The following is a 17,727-nucleotide window of genomic DNA, read 5'->3' as shown; positions in this document are numbered from 1 at the left end:
TTAGATAGGTAGACAAGAACACAAACACACACACAAACACAAATACACACAGGAACTGACACACACAAATACACACAGGTACTGTCACGCACACACACACAAAAATACACACAGGTGCTGACACGCACACACACACACACACACACACACAGATACTGACACGCACACAAACACACACAGATACTGACCAGCACACACACACACACAGGTACTGACAAGCACACATACAGGTACTGAAACACACACACAGTGCTGGCGCTGGGAAGCTTGTCTGGAGACTTATTGATCCCAGAATCTCATCAAGCAGCTTCTTGAAGGATCCCAGGGTGTCAGCTTCAACAACATTACTGGGGAGTTGGTTCCAGACCCTCAATTCTCTGTGTAAAAAAAAGTGCCTCCTATTTTCTGTTCTGAATGCCCCTTTATCTAATCTCCATTTGTGACCCCTGGTCCTTGTTTCTTTTTTCAGGTTGAAAAAGTCCCCTGGCTCGACATTGTCAATACCTTTTAGGATTTTGAATGTTTGAATCAGATGGCCGCGTAGTCTTCTTTGCTCAAGACTGAACAGATTCAATTCTTTGAGCCTGTCTGCATACGACATGCCTTTTAAACCCGGGATAATTCAAAATGAAATTCAAAGTGCAAAATGAAAAAACTGATTTACAGAATTGACAGGGGGATTTTTATTTTGAAAGGGTTTCAATTCAACGACCCTCTGGTCGGACATTTTTTCATTGCATATCATCTTTAAATCTACCCTCCAGTTTTCACAAGGCTCTGTAAAATTGTGTTCTACCCCTTTCAAGAAAGAGGAAAGAATTAAAAAGACTAGAGTAAAAGTCATTGAAAATACGGGCTAATCTATCATAGATAATTTCAACAGAGTTGAGCACCACATGGTCAGATACCAAACAGAATCACATTGCAGAAAGGTGTCAATACAAAATAAAGCACTCAAGTCTTTCATATAGTCCAATTGATTTTATTTTAGGATCTAGATGCTTTGTTTGTGTGATTGTTTTCATCCCCTGACAGTGTGGTTTTTTCCTGGCATCAGAGCGCTGGATCCGCTGCTCCCTGCATCCCAAACCTCCTTCAGCTTTCCTCATCTGGAGAAACAAGAGACAGAGAGATCGTTGATAGACTGTGCAAGTCAAACTGGGACACAGCGATCATTGTCAGACTGTGCAATTCAAACTGGCACACAGAGATCATTGTCAGACTGTGCAATTCAAACTGGGACACAGAGATCATTGTCAGACTGCAGTTCAGACCAGGACAGACATTCACAGTTTGAATGAGACGCTGCTACTTTTCATTATTTCTGTGGAAGTTCCCTGTGAATTTCCATTTCCATATTATCACGTAAATAAATACAGCAAACGCTTCTCCTTATGGACTCGGTCCCTGTTACACTGCCTTTAGGAACCGGACAGCTGGTTTAGTTTGTTTCCGGTAAATGATCGAACACACTCACGATTTCCTTTCTACAATTTAGCGTTTACTGTTTTTCAGCTAAGCTTTTTAAATATTTAGGAAAATCTGTTGTATAAATAACTCGAAATTAGAAATTTTGAACGCGACCACGCTATTTTATTCTGCTTAAATAAATGTTTAAAATTGGGAATTATTTGAAAATACGTATTTAAGACCATGAAAGGCAACATTTTTTACATTTTTAATAGCGTGCTGCAGGTGTGCTGTGTACACCTGCAGTACACAGCTGTGACCAAACGTTTTGCATCACCTATCAGTTTAGGATTGTGTCAATTAAAAAAAAAAAAAAAATCTAAATTATGCTCATATAGTTATTTTATTGTACATCATTGTTATAGGAAAACTACAAAACGACATCGCAAGAGTCTACCGGAAGCCAGGATTGCTGTACAGTATTTCACGTTAGATTTCGAAACGTCACATTTGTCAGTTTTAAGTAGATGGGAAACGACAGCGTTGTGTAATTCAATAAGTTAACGTGACGTTATTTCAAGCAGGATACGTTCGACTTCATGAAGGAAAATGAATTCTACAGGGTGATGCTAAACTTTTGGCCACAGCTGCAGATCAACACAGTGTAAGCCCAGCTATTGCAGAAGGCCCTCGCTCTCACCGTCATCCTCCTCGTCCTCCTCTTCCTCCTCCTCGTCTTCGTCCTCGTCCGAGCTGAACGTCCCGTCAGGCAGGCTGTAGGCCCGGATCACTTGCTGTGGAGGAAGGACGGCAGGCTTGTTAAAAACCACATCGCACGGACATGCAAGCTCTTCAATGGCTTTCAAACACAGAGACTCAAACAAGCAGATCACAACCAAACCCTGATGGTTTGTGAGGCGTTTTGGTGGCTTTTTTTATCACAAGGCACCAAGCAGGGATCATCAGCTACCTTTCTTTAAAAATAAGAGGCACACACACCTATTAAACTATACTGGAGGTTACAAAAGGGATTTGATCTCAGATAGGACAGTGGTTCTCAAACTGGGATATGGTTAAGAAGCATGCTGGGAGGAGATCCTATCTTGTTGAGGTCCCTCAGGATGAGGTACTAAGATGAACACAGATGTCTATAAATCACTGATATGGTTAAGAAGCATGCTGGGAGGAGGAGAGCCTACCTTGGTGGGGTCCTTCAGGATGAGGTACTAAGATCTCCATTGTTAAAGAGTACAGCGCTTCAAATGTCATTTTTCTTTCTCTTTCTTTAGAGCGGCCCCTTATCTTTTCATGCTGTTTGAAATCATCCCGAGCCCTTCCTGTTATCACAGTTACTCAAATGCTGGGTTCGTTTTTGGAAACGTCTGTGTTGCTAATGGAGTGCCATGGGAGCATTGTATTTTAAACAATTTTGTATCAATTAAGATTATGTTTCATTTTGAATAATTCATTTTGAACTTTAAATATACAGGTTAATACTAACAGTTACAACAGCACTTAATAGGAAAAAAAAACTATGATCTTTTTGTATGTTTTGTCCAGTTGTTCTGCTTGGATTTTGGTGTCTGACCAAATTTATATTCGAGCTTGAGTTTCTCGCACTGTTCATGTCGTTAGGGTTACCCGATTTGCCCTGAAAAACTAAATAAGACGTTCTTTTTCTCCAAGTCACTGACGCAGTACCAAAATAACAGTATTGTACAGTAAAGAAACAAGGATCAGGGGTCGCAAATGGAGATTAGATAAAGGGGCATTCAGAAACAGAAAATAGGAGGCACTTTTTTACACAGAGAATTGTGAGGGTCTGGAACCAACTCCCCAGTAATGTTGTTGAAGCTGACACCCTGGGATCCTTCAAGAAGCTGCTTGATGAGATTCTGGGATTAATAAGCTACTAACAACCAAACGAGCAAGATGGGCTGAATGAGGCCTCCTCTCGTTTGGAAACTTTCTTATGTTCTTACGTATTTAACACAATAATAGTTTTTTCAGATTATAGTGGAATAGTTGTATGCTTGTGTCTTTAGAAAATATCAGTTTAAAAAGCTCCCTTATTTTGCAGACTCCATGTTCACAAGTATGCGGAAGCCCCTTTGGCAGTCAGCATACTCTGACATCATAAGTCACATGACTGGAACCTGCGTGACGTCGAGTTATTTTGCTTAAACATCAATAATAACCGAACAACGAAGAAGAAGAAGCGAAAAGGACGGAAAATACAAAGAAAAAATGATGTAGCCTATCATTGTGATAAGCTGAAATATTACAAGATGTTTTGCCGGTATGCAGTTCCGGGTCGTACCGGCTGACTTTCACCTGGGATGATTATTATTATTATTATTATTATTATTATTATTATTATTATTATTATTATTATTATTATTATTATTATTATTATGGATATAGTTTTATTATCCACTATCCTCAACAATACGAAGTATAAAATCGACTCGCACAAGCGCTCCTCTTCACTGTAGCTGAAGCGAGCTGCGGGTCACATGACACAGGAAGTAAATGTCTTCAAAGCAGTTCCTTGGGTTGGGCAGCAGCTGGTTCATGACGAGAGAGAAACACAGACCTGTTCAGAGCCATGCGAGTCACGAACGACTTTAAATAATCCTGTGTGTGTCTTTATCTCACCTCGCTCGACCCGCTGACAAGTCTTGACAGCCCGCTATTAATAATGAACCAGGGAAATGCTGAGGTTCCCATGCAGCTGTGGAGACATCTTTGTTTCCTCCTCCTTGAAGTCATCTCCGTGTCTGTATCTCCGAAATCACTCGTTCCGCAGTTAGCTGTGTTTCGACTGTGCAACACAACTGAAATCATTAACGAGGGGAGCACAGAGCACCCCGATATACTCACAGCAGAACAGCCTCCATTCACAAAACCTATAGCAACGCGATCATTAACGAGGGGAGCACAGAGCACCCCGATATACTCACAGCAGAACAGCCTCCATTCACAAAACCTATAGCAACGCGATCATTAACGAGGGGAGCACAGAGCACCCCGATATACTCACAGCAGAACAGCCTCCATTCACAAAACCTATAGCAACGCGATCATTAACGAGGGGAGCACAGATTTGTAATTTCCAGTAAAATGTAATGTTTCTATATTCCAATCTGTGCCAAACGTCACTTTAAAACCCGTGTATTATGAATGTAAAGCCTAGTCCGGGTCTGTCCCGCGACACATCCGTTTCATTTACACTGTAATGCGGACTCACATGAACACAATATTTCTACCTGTGCTGAGTGGGAGCTGCACAGGGACTGTGTTTTACGTAACTTCGTTAAACTGCAATAAACTCTCTGTCAGACTTTCTGTGTCCTCACCTAGGACTGTATAAAGCAGGATAGGACAGTCAATCCCGTGATGCAGTTCTGTACTCAATTACAGGCGCCATTTGTGGAGCCCACTCAGTACTGAATACATTGCGGAGATGCTGTGGAGCCCACTCAGTACTGAATACATTGCGGAGATGCTGTGGAGCCCACTCAGTACTGAATACATTGCGGAGATGCTGTGGAGCCCACTCAGTACTGAATACATTGCGGAGATGCTGTGGAGCCCACTCAGTACTGAATACATTGCGGAGATGCTGTGGAGCCCACTCAGTACTGAATACATTGCGGAGATGCTGTGGAGCCCACTCAGTACTGAATACATTGCGGAGATGCTGTGGAGCCCACTCAGTACTGAATACATTGCGGCGATGCTGTGGAGCCCACTCAGTACTGAATACATTGCGGAGATGCTGTGGAGCCCACTCAGTACTGAATACATTGCGGAGATGCTGTGGAGCCCACTCAGTACTGAATACATTGCGGAGATGCTGTGCTGCAGCGCCAGGATATGCCGGTATTTCTTTTAATAACAATACAAAATATCGTTAATATAAAGTGACTGACTGTTATTTATGCGAATTAATGCTTGATTATGTGAAGAAACATTTTGCCAGGGCGAGCGTGAACACGTTAAAAGCATTGCGAGCGCGCTGTGAAAGAGCTCTACGGGCTCCAGGATTGCGTCACTGTTTACTAACTCCGCCCACTTGTGACATCATTGTCCTTTCCTTCCTTATATAGTTATAGGTCTGCCCCCCCCAGTGCTTCGTAAAGCCGACAGCTATTGGCTGATCTCGACACACATGATACAAGAGTTCCGTCAGACTTTCCAACAAGCAAGACTTTCATTCGACGCGCGTTTTATGGCGCCTCGTTATCATAACATCTCTTATTATCATTAACGTCCGAATTATAATTATACGATTTTAAACCATCAAAAACAAAACCTGCCGAACCTCTGGAACCAGACCGATAAAAAGAAACGCAAAGCTGGATGTCAAAAACGGAAGCAAAAGACGACAAAAAAATAAACTGCAATAAACACACTGTCAACCTTTCTGTGTACATTTCAAAATGATTATTCCTGTGAAGGGTGTGTTCTGTTTTCTGTTAACTGTTACTAAGTAGGCTAAAGTAAAAAAAAAAAAAAGTGCGCTACAGGTAATAATTTGATTTTACTGCATTATTATTATTATTATTATTATTTATTTCTTAGCAGACGCCCTTATCCAGGGCGACTTACTGGAGTTACAAAATATCACATTACAGATAAGAGCCGTTATAAAAATACAGTCAAGTCAGCGGCAAACAGGAGCAAATTCAACTCAGAACAATACAGAAAATAATCACGTTTGAGAGCAAATTCGACTAAGAGCCGTTAAACGTCTCAGAAAAACATTTGCTTAGAAAAGTACATTACATTCCACTAAAAAAAATATATGTGAATTTGGTTTCCTTTCAGAGTAAATTCAAATACAAGATACAGGAAACAGTTCTAATTGAGAGCAGTAGTTTAGGCCTACTGTAGATATTTATACAAAATGTTTTTGTTTGTTTGTTTTTTAACTCAGACAACTCCAGACATGTCCGGCTTAGAGAGGGACAACTAATTCTGAAGACCGTTTTGAAAGAAATATATCGTTGCTGTGGGGGTGGCTAGAGTCTCAAACTGGGGGTCCATTCCCTGGGGCTTGAGGTCTCGGAGGGTCTCTTCAAGCTCCTCTCTGCAAAGACAAGTTTATAATCCTAATGTTAGGATGTTTTTAATATTACACTCTTCAATATCACTGCGACAGCATCGTCCCATGAAATCATAAACACATCGTTACAGTAAAATGATTTCGCGTTGAAATTTCTTTGACGCTGTCATGCTTCTCAGACGCTTTGTGTGGTCAAATTGATCACATGACCCGGGAGCCATTATCATTTGTAAAACCTGGCTTTGAGAAGCTTTTCTGGAGACTCCTAACTGCCAGACAGCCTTCCCCGTTCCATTCAAATCATGTGACAGTGTGACCTTTCAACTCTGTGTACAGGCAGAGTTGAAAGGTCAGACTGTTAGATTGATAAGGAGGGGAGACATGTAGAAACACAATGAGAATTTAAAATCGGCTTATCCTCTACGGTAAACCTGCGAGGTATTTTTTAACAAACCTCCTCAGTTTCTCCTCCTTGTACATCGCCTCCAGCTCCTTGTTTTCTCTCCTCAGTCTCTCCAGTTCCTCCTTGTCCTCCGAGCCCCCCTCTGTCTGCTCCTGAGCTTTCCCTCTGTTGATGAGAAACACGCATGCAAATAACCATCATCAAAGACATGTTACTATTCATTAAAAACCCTAAACACAGCTCCCAAGTGAAAGGGCAGCAGTTACTGGGAGAGTCACTGAGGTGCTGGTGCTGCTGGTAAACCTGGACTGGAGTCGTCAGGTATGTTATTAAACTGGAGCACGCATGCCTCTGCAGAGAGAGGAGATAAGACTTGATATTACCTGGCTGTCTCTTTGCTGTTCCTTCTCCTTGGAGTTGGGTTCATCTCTCTCTCTCTTCCAATTCACTCGTTCCTCGGTTAGCTGTGTTTCTGCAGCAGAACTGAAACAAGTCAGTAACTAATGAGTACAGAGCCTCAAAAGATCCTTTCTTTAGACCGCCCCCTTATCATTTCATGAGGTTTCATCATCCCAAGCCCTTCTTATTATTGCTGTTACTCCAGTACTGGGTTGAATTATTTTTTTGGATGAGTCTGCTATTTGTTTGTTTTCAAATTCAAACACAGTGAATATATAATATATTGTGTAAAACAAATCGTGCCTGTGTTATTGTAGTGTAGCAGTGTGGAGTAGTGGTCAGGGCTCTGGACTCTTGACCGGAGGGTTGTGGGTTCAATCCCACGTGGGGGACACTGCTGCTGTGCCCTCGAGCAAGGTACTTTACCTAGATTGCTCCAGTAAAAACCCAACTGTATAAATGGCTAATTGTATGTAAAAACAATGTGATATCTTGTAACAATTGTAAGTTGCCCTGGATAAGGGCGTCTGCTAAGAAATTAATAATAATATTGTAATAATAATGATTAATGAAAGCGACAGAGCAGTGTGTTTTTGTTATTGGTAAAGTGAATCTGGTTTGGTGTGAATGGGATTTCCTTTGCGTCACTTTGCCCTTGTTGTTAATGTAGATTTTGTATCTATACCTGGATATTTGCAAAGCTGTACAGTTTTATAATACAGGGTGCAAGTTCAACATGAATTAAAGAAACACAACTATCTCTCCTTGCAATGACAGTCTAACACACTTTTATAAAATGGGTTTCTTATCTTCATTGGTTTTAATGTAACTTTAAAATTGCTGCTTTTGTATTATTATGTGTATACGGATATTGCTGCTCTAGAAAGAGTGCAAAGAAGAGCGGCCAGAATTATCCTGGGTTTAAAAGGCATGTCGTATGCAGACAGGCTAAAAGAATTGAATCTATTCAGTCTTGATCAAAGAAGACTACGCGGTGATCTGATTCAAGCATTCAAAATCCTAAAAGGTATTGACAATGTCGACCCAGGGGACTTTTTCAACCTGAAAAAAGAAACAAGGACCAGGGGTCACAAATGGAGATTAGATAAAGGGGCATTCAGAACAGAAAATAGGAGGCACTTTTTTACACAGAGAATTGTGAGGGTCTGGAACCAACTCCCCAGTGATGTTGTTGAAGCTGACACCCTGGGATCCTTCAAGAAGCTGCTTGATGAGATTCTGGGATCAATAAGCTACTAACAACCAAACGAGCAAGATGGGCCGAATAGCCTCCTCTCGTTTGGAAACTATCTTATGTTATTTAAATCTGTTATTGAAATGGTCTGACTGTGGCAGTTGTATCCGTGTCATGCTATACAAATGTATTGTGGTTTGTTCTTTTTTTCTGCTCTTTTCTGTACACTGCTTTGTGATATTTTTGTATAAAAGGCAGTGTGGTTAAAGTCCAGGGATTGTAACCAGAAGGTCACGGGTTCAAATCACACCTCTGCCACTGACCGACTCACTGTGTGTGACCCTGAGCAAGTCACTTCACCTCCTTGTGCTCCGTCCTGCGGATGAGATGTTAAATCAACGTCCTATTGGAAGTGACTCTGCATATAATGCACAGTTCACAGCCTGCCTCTGTAAAGCGCTATGTGATGGTGGTCCACTATGAAAGGCGCTATATAAAAATAAAGATATTATATATAAATAAATAATACATACATAATCAATACTGTGGATACAGACAAGCCCGCTGCAGATCTAATGACTGTGTCTCGACATGAATCTGAAGATGAGAGAGTTTCTGTACAGTATTGCAATTGAATTGGTTTGTACAGCGCTTGTGTTTGAGGGGCGGTGTTCTGAAAATCTGCACCTTCCCCTCCAAATGCGATACCTCAATTGAACAATAGGTAGGTAACTTGCAGAGAATGAAATGACGCTTCAAAATGGGCTAACCTGTGCTTTAAATAAAATGGACAGGTTTTAACCCGCTAAACTCCGGGTAGCTCACCTGCAGAGGCTGAAAGGACCCGTGTTGACTAAGTGTCGTGACTTTACATTATATTCTATTACTATTATACGACCGATAAAACCAAGTACACATAGTGAAAACCTCATGAACAGAGTTTATTATACGAGGAATACAAACAATTGTACATAAAGACGCGTATGAATGAATTCGTTTACTCATTAAACTCACGCTAACGCTGACAAAACAAAAGCGAATCACGCATGCGCAGTTTGTGCAAGCAGCACAGATTTTCAAAAACAGCTGCCCTGTGGCGCTGACACCAACGCACAAATCTGTTCTGATTAATATTATTATTATTACGCGTTTATTTGTGTTATAATTATTATTATTGTTAATTACTGATTTATAAAGCACTGTCCTCAACACTAAAAAGCATAAAATCCACTCACCACAAGCGCTCGTCTTTCCCTGCAGCTGAAACTAACTGCGTACGTGCATGAAATCGAAACCAAGTTTGTTCAAAACAAACCAAACAAGTTGGGAAACAAACTTATTCATCACGACGATACCAAACAGACCGGAACTGACTCTTCCAAGGTACAAAAACAAGGGGTCTGAGTCACTGAAGTCACGAACGACTTTAAATAGTCTAACTCGACAGCCCGCTATTAATAATGACCCGGGGGAATGCTGAGGTTCCCATGCAGCTGTGGCTACGTCTCGTTTTCTTGCTCGTTAAAGTTTATTATCTGAAAACTCCACATTCGTGTTTTTTTAATTTGCAAAAAAAAAAACAACTAGCAAGCTGTAACAATCAATAGCAAGCTGGAGTAGCGAATAGCGAGCTGTGAACCGCTTGCTAACTTCACTAACGTAAATCACAAGCACTTCCATCAGCCAATGGAAGGTCGAGAATAAGAGCCAATCAGAACGCATTCTGTTTGACCAATGAAAATACGGGTAGGGCTCGCGGCCCTATTTTCCTCATGGCCAATCAGAAGGCAGACGGCTCTGTGTGTGTCCGAGATATCCCTGTAAGCGAAATGTCGCGATATCCGTGACGCGCGGTGCTGACTGAAAATATAAACAAAAATGATCTGATCTTAAATGAAAAGAAAGACAAATATCATGCTATTTGGTTCGGAGAAAATTATACAAAATACTAGTTCAAATTTCTCTCTTGTTGCTTGTAATACCACAACATTGGAGAGAGCCGACACTTTTAAATATCTAGGGGTTTATATTGACACAACTCTTCAATTTGATAAACCCATTAAAGATGTATGTAGTAAAATTGGAAGGAAGCTTGGAGGATTGTGTGGTCAGCGCCACTGTGTAAGCTTTACAGCAAGGTTTAAATGAGTTACTTGTGTTCCCTATTCTAGACTATAATGATGTGATGTGCGGGTCTGCTAGTGAGGAATCGCTGAAGAAGATCGATACAATGTGTAACAGGATGTGTATCTGTGTGCTCCCGTGTACTCCGCTAGCGCATCACTGCAGCGCGTATTCTACATTAAACTTGCGATCGCCTGCTAACACAAGGAATTATCACTGGAATCGGATTCTCTTTAAAGGGGCACACAACACATTACCAGTTTATTTAAACAGCTTGTTTCTGAGTTTACCTGTAAATACAGCCTATTGTAATGTCTGAGACACACAATACTTTAATATACCTTCTGGAAAAAGTGCTGCGGGAAGAAAGTCTTTTTTTAATATCATTTGTTTAATTCCTAATCTTAACATTGTAATATTTGTTGGGGGATTTAGAAACAGTTTCATAGAATATCTGATTCGGCAGTTTCTGCTCCCCCTGCTTGTCTAGACCTGGCCTCAGTCCCAAACCCCGCCTCTCAGAGCTTTACACAACTCCAGGAAATCAGCGCAGTGAAGTTTCGTTTCTTGTGAAATCGTCAGTCTCTCTGTCTCGCTGCAGCAGAAATGGCAGAAGCGAATATTCTGGTAGCGCATGACCAGTTTAGCTGTTCAGTGTGTCTGGAGATATTGAAGGATCCAGTCACTATTCCATGTGGACACAGTTACTGTATGGGGTGTATTAAGAACTGCTGGGATCAGACTGATCATACAGGTGTCTACAGCTGCCCCCAGTGCAGAGAGACTTTTACCCCAAGGCCTGTTCTGCGCAGAAACACCATGCTGGCTGAAGTTGTGGAGAAATTAAAGAAAACAGGACTCAATCCTCCTCCTGCTCAAAGTTATGCTGGACCTGGAGATGTGCCGTGTGATTTCTGCACTGGGAGAAAGTTCAAAGCTGTGAAATCCTGTTTGACGTGCCTGGCCTCTTACTGTGAAACACACGTCAAGCCACACTATGAGGGGGCTGCTTTCAAGAGGCACAAGCTGATCAATGCAATTGGAAATCTGGAGCAGAAGCTTTGTGCTGAACACCAGAAGGTTTTGGAGGTCTTCTGCAGAACCGATCAGACGTGTATTTGCTTGTTGTGTACACAAGATGAACACAAGAGCCATGATACAGTCTCAGCTAAGAAGGAAAGGAGTGTGAAACAGGTAAGGGTTTGAACCATTTCCTTGTAGCTATCCTAGAAGATAAGAATTCCCAGGGATATTTAACATGTCTGTTTACTAGGTTATACAGTTTCACATCAGATCAGATTTTAATTGTATATTAAGAGCTATTTAAAGAGCCCTAGTTTTTTAATTGCTCTATCTAAACTATGATGTGCTACAATGTATTTCAGGGTGTAACAGGGGCGTTGTTATGGGTGTGGCTATCGCTGATTGACAGGAGAGACACAGGAGGTTTTCTATGATACAAAAACACAAAACATTCAAAACAAAACACTGCTCGAAAACAACTAGAAAATAAAAGATGATCAAACAAGAAAGGAGGTCCCGCTCCAGGAACAGTCTCCCTGACACCTCCTCTCTAGACTTGGGTGGGATTAAAATCCTGGATTTGAATATGCCCTGCCATATCTAGCACACACTTGATTATCAAAAACATTATTTACAATGAAACAAAAACACACTATTTACATGTACAGGACCTCAGCCCTGCCTCACAGGGTAAGAAGGATTTGTTCAGCTGTTTTGTGGTGCATTGGAATTTGTAGTGTAAAATTAGCATGATTTATATTCCTAGTGTTTTTTTTATATATATCTTGCAACTTAATAAAATCATAGATCAGTTTCATTGTTTAAGATATTATAGTTTAATTAGTTAAACTTTTTAAAAATGACATTCCCAGAAAAGTCAAGCTCCTAATTTAAAAAAGCAAAAAAATCAAGATTAATATGATATTCAATATACAAGATTAATATGATATGGAGTAGTGTTTAGGGCTCTGGTCTCTTGACCGGACGGTCGTGGGTTCAATCCCAGCTGGGGGACACTGCTGCTGTACCCTTGAGCAAGGTACTTTACCTAGATTGCTCCAGTAAAAACCCAACTGTATAAATGGGTAATTGTATGTAAAAAATAAAGTGATATCTTGTAACAATTGTAAGTCACCCTGGATAAGGGCATCTGCTAAGATATAAATTAATAATATACAAGATTAATATGATATACAAAATACAATATTTACATGATACACAATATAAATTGGGCAGAAAAAATAGCTTAATTTGGTGCGTTAAAACACATTTTTACATGATTAAAACAGATATGTTTAAGTTAGTTTAAAACGAAATGTAATAACCTATTTAGGATTTTGTTTGTTAAAATCTACAATTTCTTTCGCTCACCCTACTAGTCCCATCTTTCCTTTGCTCTCTTCCACAGTGAAGTCCTTCTGCTCACGGGCTCATTCTTCTGGGGATTTTGTGTATTTAGGCATTTTTTACACTGATTTCATTGTTTTGTATCAGTGCTGTTTTATCTGTGTTTATCGATTAAAAACGGAAATCAGAAGCCCTAAATATCCATTAAAGAGAAAGCTGCTTCAGTTTCCTAGGTGCTTGACAAAACAAACATGTAACACATGCTAGATCAGCCATCATTCACTGTTACTAGTATGAAACAGTACCATCTAGTGGACAGCTACTGTGGATCAAGTGTCCTTTTGTATTGCTGGCAGCTGTGCACTAGATGGTGCTGTATCTTACTACTATACACACATGTTGTCTGAAACTGCTGCCTTTGTCCAAGTTTAAACCACCTCCAAGGAAGGTTTAAATTTAATTCAGCTATCACATTTAAACATGGATTAAAATGCAATGTCATTATATTTACAGAAGCAGCTGGGAGAGACACAGATTGAAATACAACAGAGAATCCAGGAGAGACTGAAAGAAATTGAAGAGCTGAAACAGGCTGTGGAGACACTGAAAGTGGGTATTGACAAGAGGGGGGTATTATTATTATTATTATTATTATTATTATTATTAACAGGTGGACTGGCACACATCTACAGAAGTTTACTGTCTATGCCTGATGTGTTTTTGATATCAATTCTAACCATGTCTCCTCTACTGTGTTCTTTCACTCAGAGATCTGCATGCATAGAAATAAAGGAAAGTGAGAAGATCTTTACTGAGCTGATCCGATCCATTGAGAAGATCCACACTGAGGTTATTGAGCTGATTGGAGCTAACGAGAAGGCTGCAGTGAATCAGGCTGAAGGACGCATGAAGAAACTGGAGCAGGAGATTGCTGAGCTAAGGAGGAGAAACGCTGAACTGAAACAGCTTTCAGAGACAGAGGATCACATCCATTTTCTACAGGTAACATCACTGCTTGTTAGAAAATCTCAAGTCCATAACTGGGACGGTTTCAGACAGACCTCTCCAATTGAATGAATCCTTGCTTTTCCCCAGGAATGTTTTGGACCCCATTCTGTTTCACTGAAAACTCCTTTTCTCCACTTTCCTGTTGTAGAATTTCCAGTCTCTCTGTGCCCCTCCTGAAGCTGGAGACTTACCCAGCGTTACTGTCAATACAGACATCTCTTTTGTGGCTGTGAGGAAAGCTGTATCTGAACTTAAAGACCATATTGAGGACTTCTGCAAGGGGGAATTAGTCAAAATAACCACAACAGGTTGGTGTGAAATAGATTCCTTTGGTAGAGATTTCTCAAAAAAAACATGGCTTGAGGAGGGACAGGACTTGCAAGACATTAATAAAGACCTCTTGCAGATTGCTGGCTATATAAAGAATGTAGTATTGAGAAGGGAGGAGGGAGCAGAGAGGAGGAAGGAGTGAGGAGGCAGCATGGAGGAGGGAGCAGGGAGGGCAGAGCAGGGAGCATTGGAGAGGGAGCATGGACGGAGAAGAGAGAATTAAGCAGGGAGCATGGAGGAGAGGGTGGAAGAGAGAGGAGGGAGCATGAAGGAGAGATCAGGGAGGAGACAGGAAGGAGGCAACAGGGATGAGGGAGCAGAGAGAAGGGAGCATGAAGACTGGAAGAGACAGCAGGGAGGAGGGAGCATGAAAGAGTGAGCAAGGAGGAGGGAGCACATAAGTGGGAGGAGGCAACATGGAGGAGGGAGCAGGGAGAAGGGAGCAGGGAGGAAGGAGCAGGGAGTGATGAAGCAGACTGGAGGGAGAAGGGTGCATGGAGGAGGGAGCAGGGAGGTGGTAGGAGGGAGCATGCAGGATGGAACGGACTGATGAAGCAGAGAGGAGGAAGTGATGTGAGGATGGAGCAGACAATGACTGTTGTATGTTTGATGCACAAGGCTGTCCTAATATGGACACTGTACTGTTGGGTAAAGATATGTGATGGAGAGGAAGGAACACAAGACTCCAGTGCAGTGGCAGACGTGTTCACATTGACTTTGGCTGCTGCACCGATACGGAAGGAATACATATTCATTGTAATCATGAACATCTTGAAGTACGGATTTTTACATCCTGAAATGCCGTGAATAAGCCTTGTTTCTTTTCAGATTGCTGTTTGGAGTCTTGTGTGTGTTGTGTATTAATCCACATGTTTCAATTCTATTTCTCTCTCTTTTTTTCTGCCCAGTGAATGAAGTTGCAGTTTACAGTCTGCAGGCTCCAGAGCCAAGGAACAGAGCTGAGTTTTTAAAATGTAAGTCTGTTTTCACTGAAACATTTGATTGAAAGATGTGTCACTCCATTGAGAGAAGAGCTAACACTACAGAACAGGGAGGGGTGGAGCTTGAGGGCAGCAATTATTATTATTTATTAGTAATTGTGAAGCCATTAATCTACACTCCTCTCCAGCAAGTATTGGTTCAGATGAATACATGCAGAATGACTGGGGGAGGGGCATTTGTTGCCTGTTTTTCCACTCAGACCTTTCTCTCCCTAAATATCTTGGTATCCCTGAATAGATAATCATCCCATCTTTTAATACATGTACAATGCATGTGAAACCAGTTGTGGGGTAAAATGAACAGCTATCCCTCCCAGTCATCCTGTGCTGGTAGTAAATGTATATTGCAGTATCACTGCACTTGTGGGATGGATTGCTCATTAAAATATTAGACAGATATTTGAAGAGTGGATGATATTCTATTGAAGATATTTAGTAAGCAAGGGGTCTGAGTGGGTAAAATGGCAACACATACCCTGTAGGAACATTAAGTGAACTGTAATTGTATGCAGAGCTGCATTTGATTGGTTCCAATTGAAGAAGTTTGATAAGATCGAGGAATTATAATGAACAAAACAATCAAACAGCAAGAGGGTTTAAAGGGTTCATAAGGTCCTTTGTATTTTATTGTGTTGCATGTTCCCATGTGTTGCTACAACTGTTTACGTGAGGTGTGTGTATTGTTTTAATTATTTTTATTTTTTTTACATTTTGACCACTTTTTTATACTTATAGATAGCTTCACATGTAACTGCATGGGCCTCTCAGAACTACACTTCCCATCATCCTCCTGCTCACATATGTGATTGAGATGGAATTACCAGTGAGCAGGAGGATGATGGGAAATGTAGTTCTGAGAGGTCCATGCCGGTCCGCGGGAAGCCATCTTGAGGCAGAAAATGCAATTTAAAAGTTTAAAAAAGTGGTCAAAATGTATTTAAAAAAATAATTAAAACAATACACACACCTTCCATAAACAGGATGTGAGGATGCAGCAGACAATGACTGTTGATTTTCTCAGTGATTTGACTTTTCTAACCGTCTCTCCTCTACCCGTCCTCTTCTCTTCAATCAGATTCATGTCAGCTCACACTGGACCCCAACACAGCGCATAGAAACCTCTGTCTGTCTGAAGAGAACAGAAAGGTGACATGCAGGAGAGAGACCCAGAGATATCCTGATCACTCAGAGAGATTTGACTACTGGGCCCAAGTGCTTTGCAGAGAGGGTTTGTCTGGGACTCGCTGTTACTGGGAGATTGAGTGGAGTGGGGGATTGGCTTCTATAGGAGGCACATATAAAGGAATCAGCAGGAAAGGAGGGGATCATTCCTGTGGCCTTGGATTCAATGACAAGTCCTGGAGTTTGGACTGCTCTGACTCCAGTTACTCTGCCCGGCACAATAACAATCAAACTGCAATAACTGCCCCCCGCTCCCCCAGAATAGGAGTGTATCTGGACTTTAATGCCGGCACGCTGTCCTTTTATGGCGTCTCTGACACAATGACGCTCTTGCACAGATTCCAAACCACATTCACTGAGCCGCTCTATCCTGGGTTTAGTTTTGATTGGTTTGATTTGTTTTCTGGTTCCTCTGTAACAATCTGCCAGCTGAACTAGACTGTTTTGTGTTGTAAGAAACCCTTTGTATTGAACTCCCTGTCTGTCCTCTCCACTCCTCGGGTGAAGGGAATGTTCAATCTGACACAACTTTGTATGAAAGTTAGGGGGTAAAACGGCGCCACCTGCAGAGTGAAATGAGGTGAATTATTTGTTTTTAGCAACGAATGGATTTCATAGGAAGTAACTGTATTTAATTTATTTAAGAATTGTTATGTTTTATATATATTTTAAAAAATGGCATCCAATAGTCAGTGCTGTAACAGTTTTTAAAAAAGTGAACTTAAGTTTGCTTTATTGTGTGTGTTTTTGTTTTTTGATTTCCAAAAAATATTTAATATTTCAGATTTTAGCAATGTGATTTAATAAAAAAAAATTAACGTGATAGACTGACTTTTTCTTATTTCTTAATACTCATTAACATGGTTTTTCAAATGAGAATGAGAAAGAAAGAGGGGCATGAGAGAGAAAGAGGTCTGGTAAAGCATAGGGAAGCATTGTAAAGCACAGAGAGGTCTGGTAAAGCATAGGGAAGCATTGTAAAGCACAGAGAGGTGTGGTAATGCATAGGGAAGCATTGTAAAGCACAGAGAGGTCTGGTAAAGCATAGGGAAGCATTGTAAAGCACAGAGAGGTGTGGTAATGCATAGGGAAGCATTGTAAAGCACAGAGAGGTCTGGTAAAGCATAGGGAAGCATTGTAAAGCACAGAGAGGTCTGGTAAAGCATAGGGAAGCATTGTAAAGCACAGAGAGGTCTGGTAAAGCATAGGGAAGCATTGTAAAGCACAGGGAGGT

The 17,727-nt window shown here is 41.1% G+C and overlaps 2 protein-coding genes across 2 annotated transcripts in view; one reads left to right on the top strand and one right to left on the bottom strand.

Moving 5' to 3' along the window:
- LOC131723128 (tripartite motif-containing protein 16-like protein) overlaps positions 1 to 17,727 on the bottom strand; it is a 217,003-nt gene that overhangs the window by 97,335 nt on the left and 101,941 nt on the right. The gene's annotated exons all lie outside the window — the stretch shown is intronic.
- On the top strand, positions 10,340 to 17,311 carry LOC131723130 (tripartite motif-containing protein 16-like). The gene is made up of 6 exons (XM_059016586.1): positions 10,340 to 11,796; positions 13,486 to 13,581; positions 13,741 to 13,974; positions 14,129 to 14,288; positions 15,228 to 15,284; positions 16,387 to 17,311. The coding sequence occupies exons 1-6, from the start codon at positions 11,209 to 11,211 to the stop codon at positions 16,929 to 16,931; spliced, it is 1,680 nt and encodes a 559-aa protein (XP_058872569.1). The 5' UTR covers positions 10,340 to 11,208; the 3' UTR covers positions 16,932 to 17,311.

The sequence above is a fragment of the Acipenser ruthenus genome, chromosome 53 (assembly GCF_902713425.1).
Source record: "Acipenser ruthenus chromosome 53, fAciRut3.2 maternal haplotype, whole genome shotgun sequence".
NCBI lineage: Eukaryota > Metazoa > Chordata > Actinopteri > Acipenseriformes > Acipenseridae > Acipenser > Acipenser ruthenus.
The sequence above is the reverse complement of the archived record's forward strand: the minus strand, read 5'-3'. Positions and strand labels throughout refer to the sequence as shown.

Excerpts from the sequence above, each read along its gene's own strand:
- LOC131723130 (XM_059016586.1), top strand. The coding sequence starts at position 11,209 with ATGGCAGAAGCGAATATTCTGGTAGCGCATGACCAGTTTAGCTGTTCA. Across the intron at positions 11,797-13,485 it reads AGGAAAGGAGTGTGAAACAG|AAGCAGCTGGGAGAGACACA; the intron begins GTAAGGGTTTGA and ends TTATATTTACAG. Across the intron at positions 15,285-16,386 it reads CAGAGCTGAGTTTTTAAAAT|ATTCATGTCAGCTCACACTG; the intron begins GTAAGTCTGTTT and ends CTCTTCAATCAG.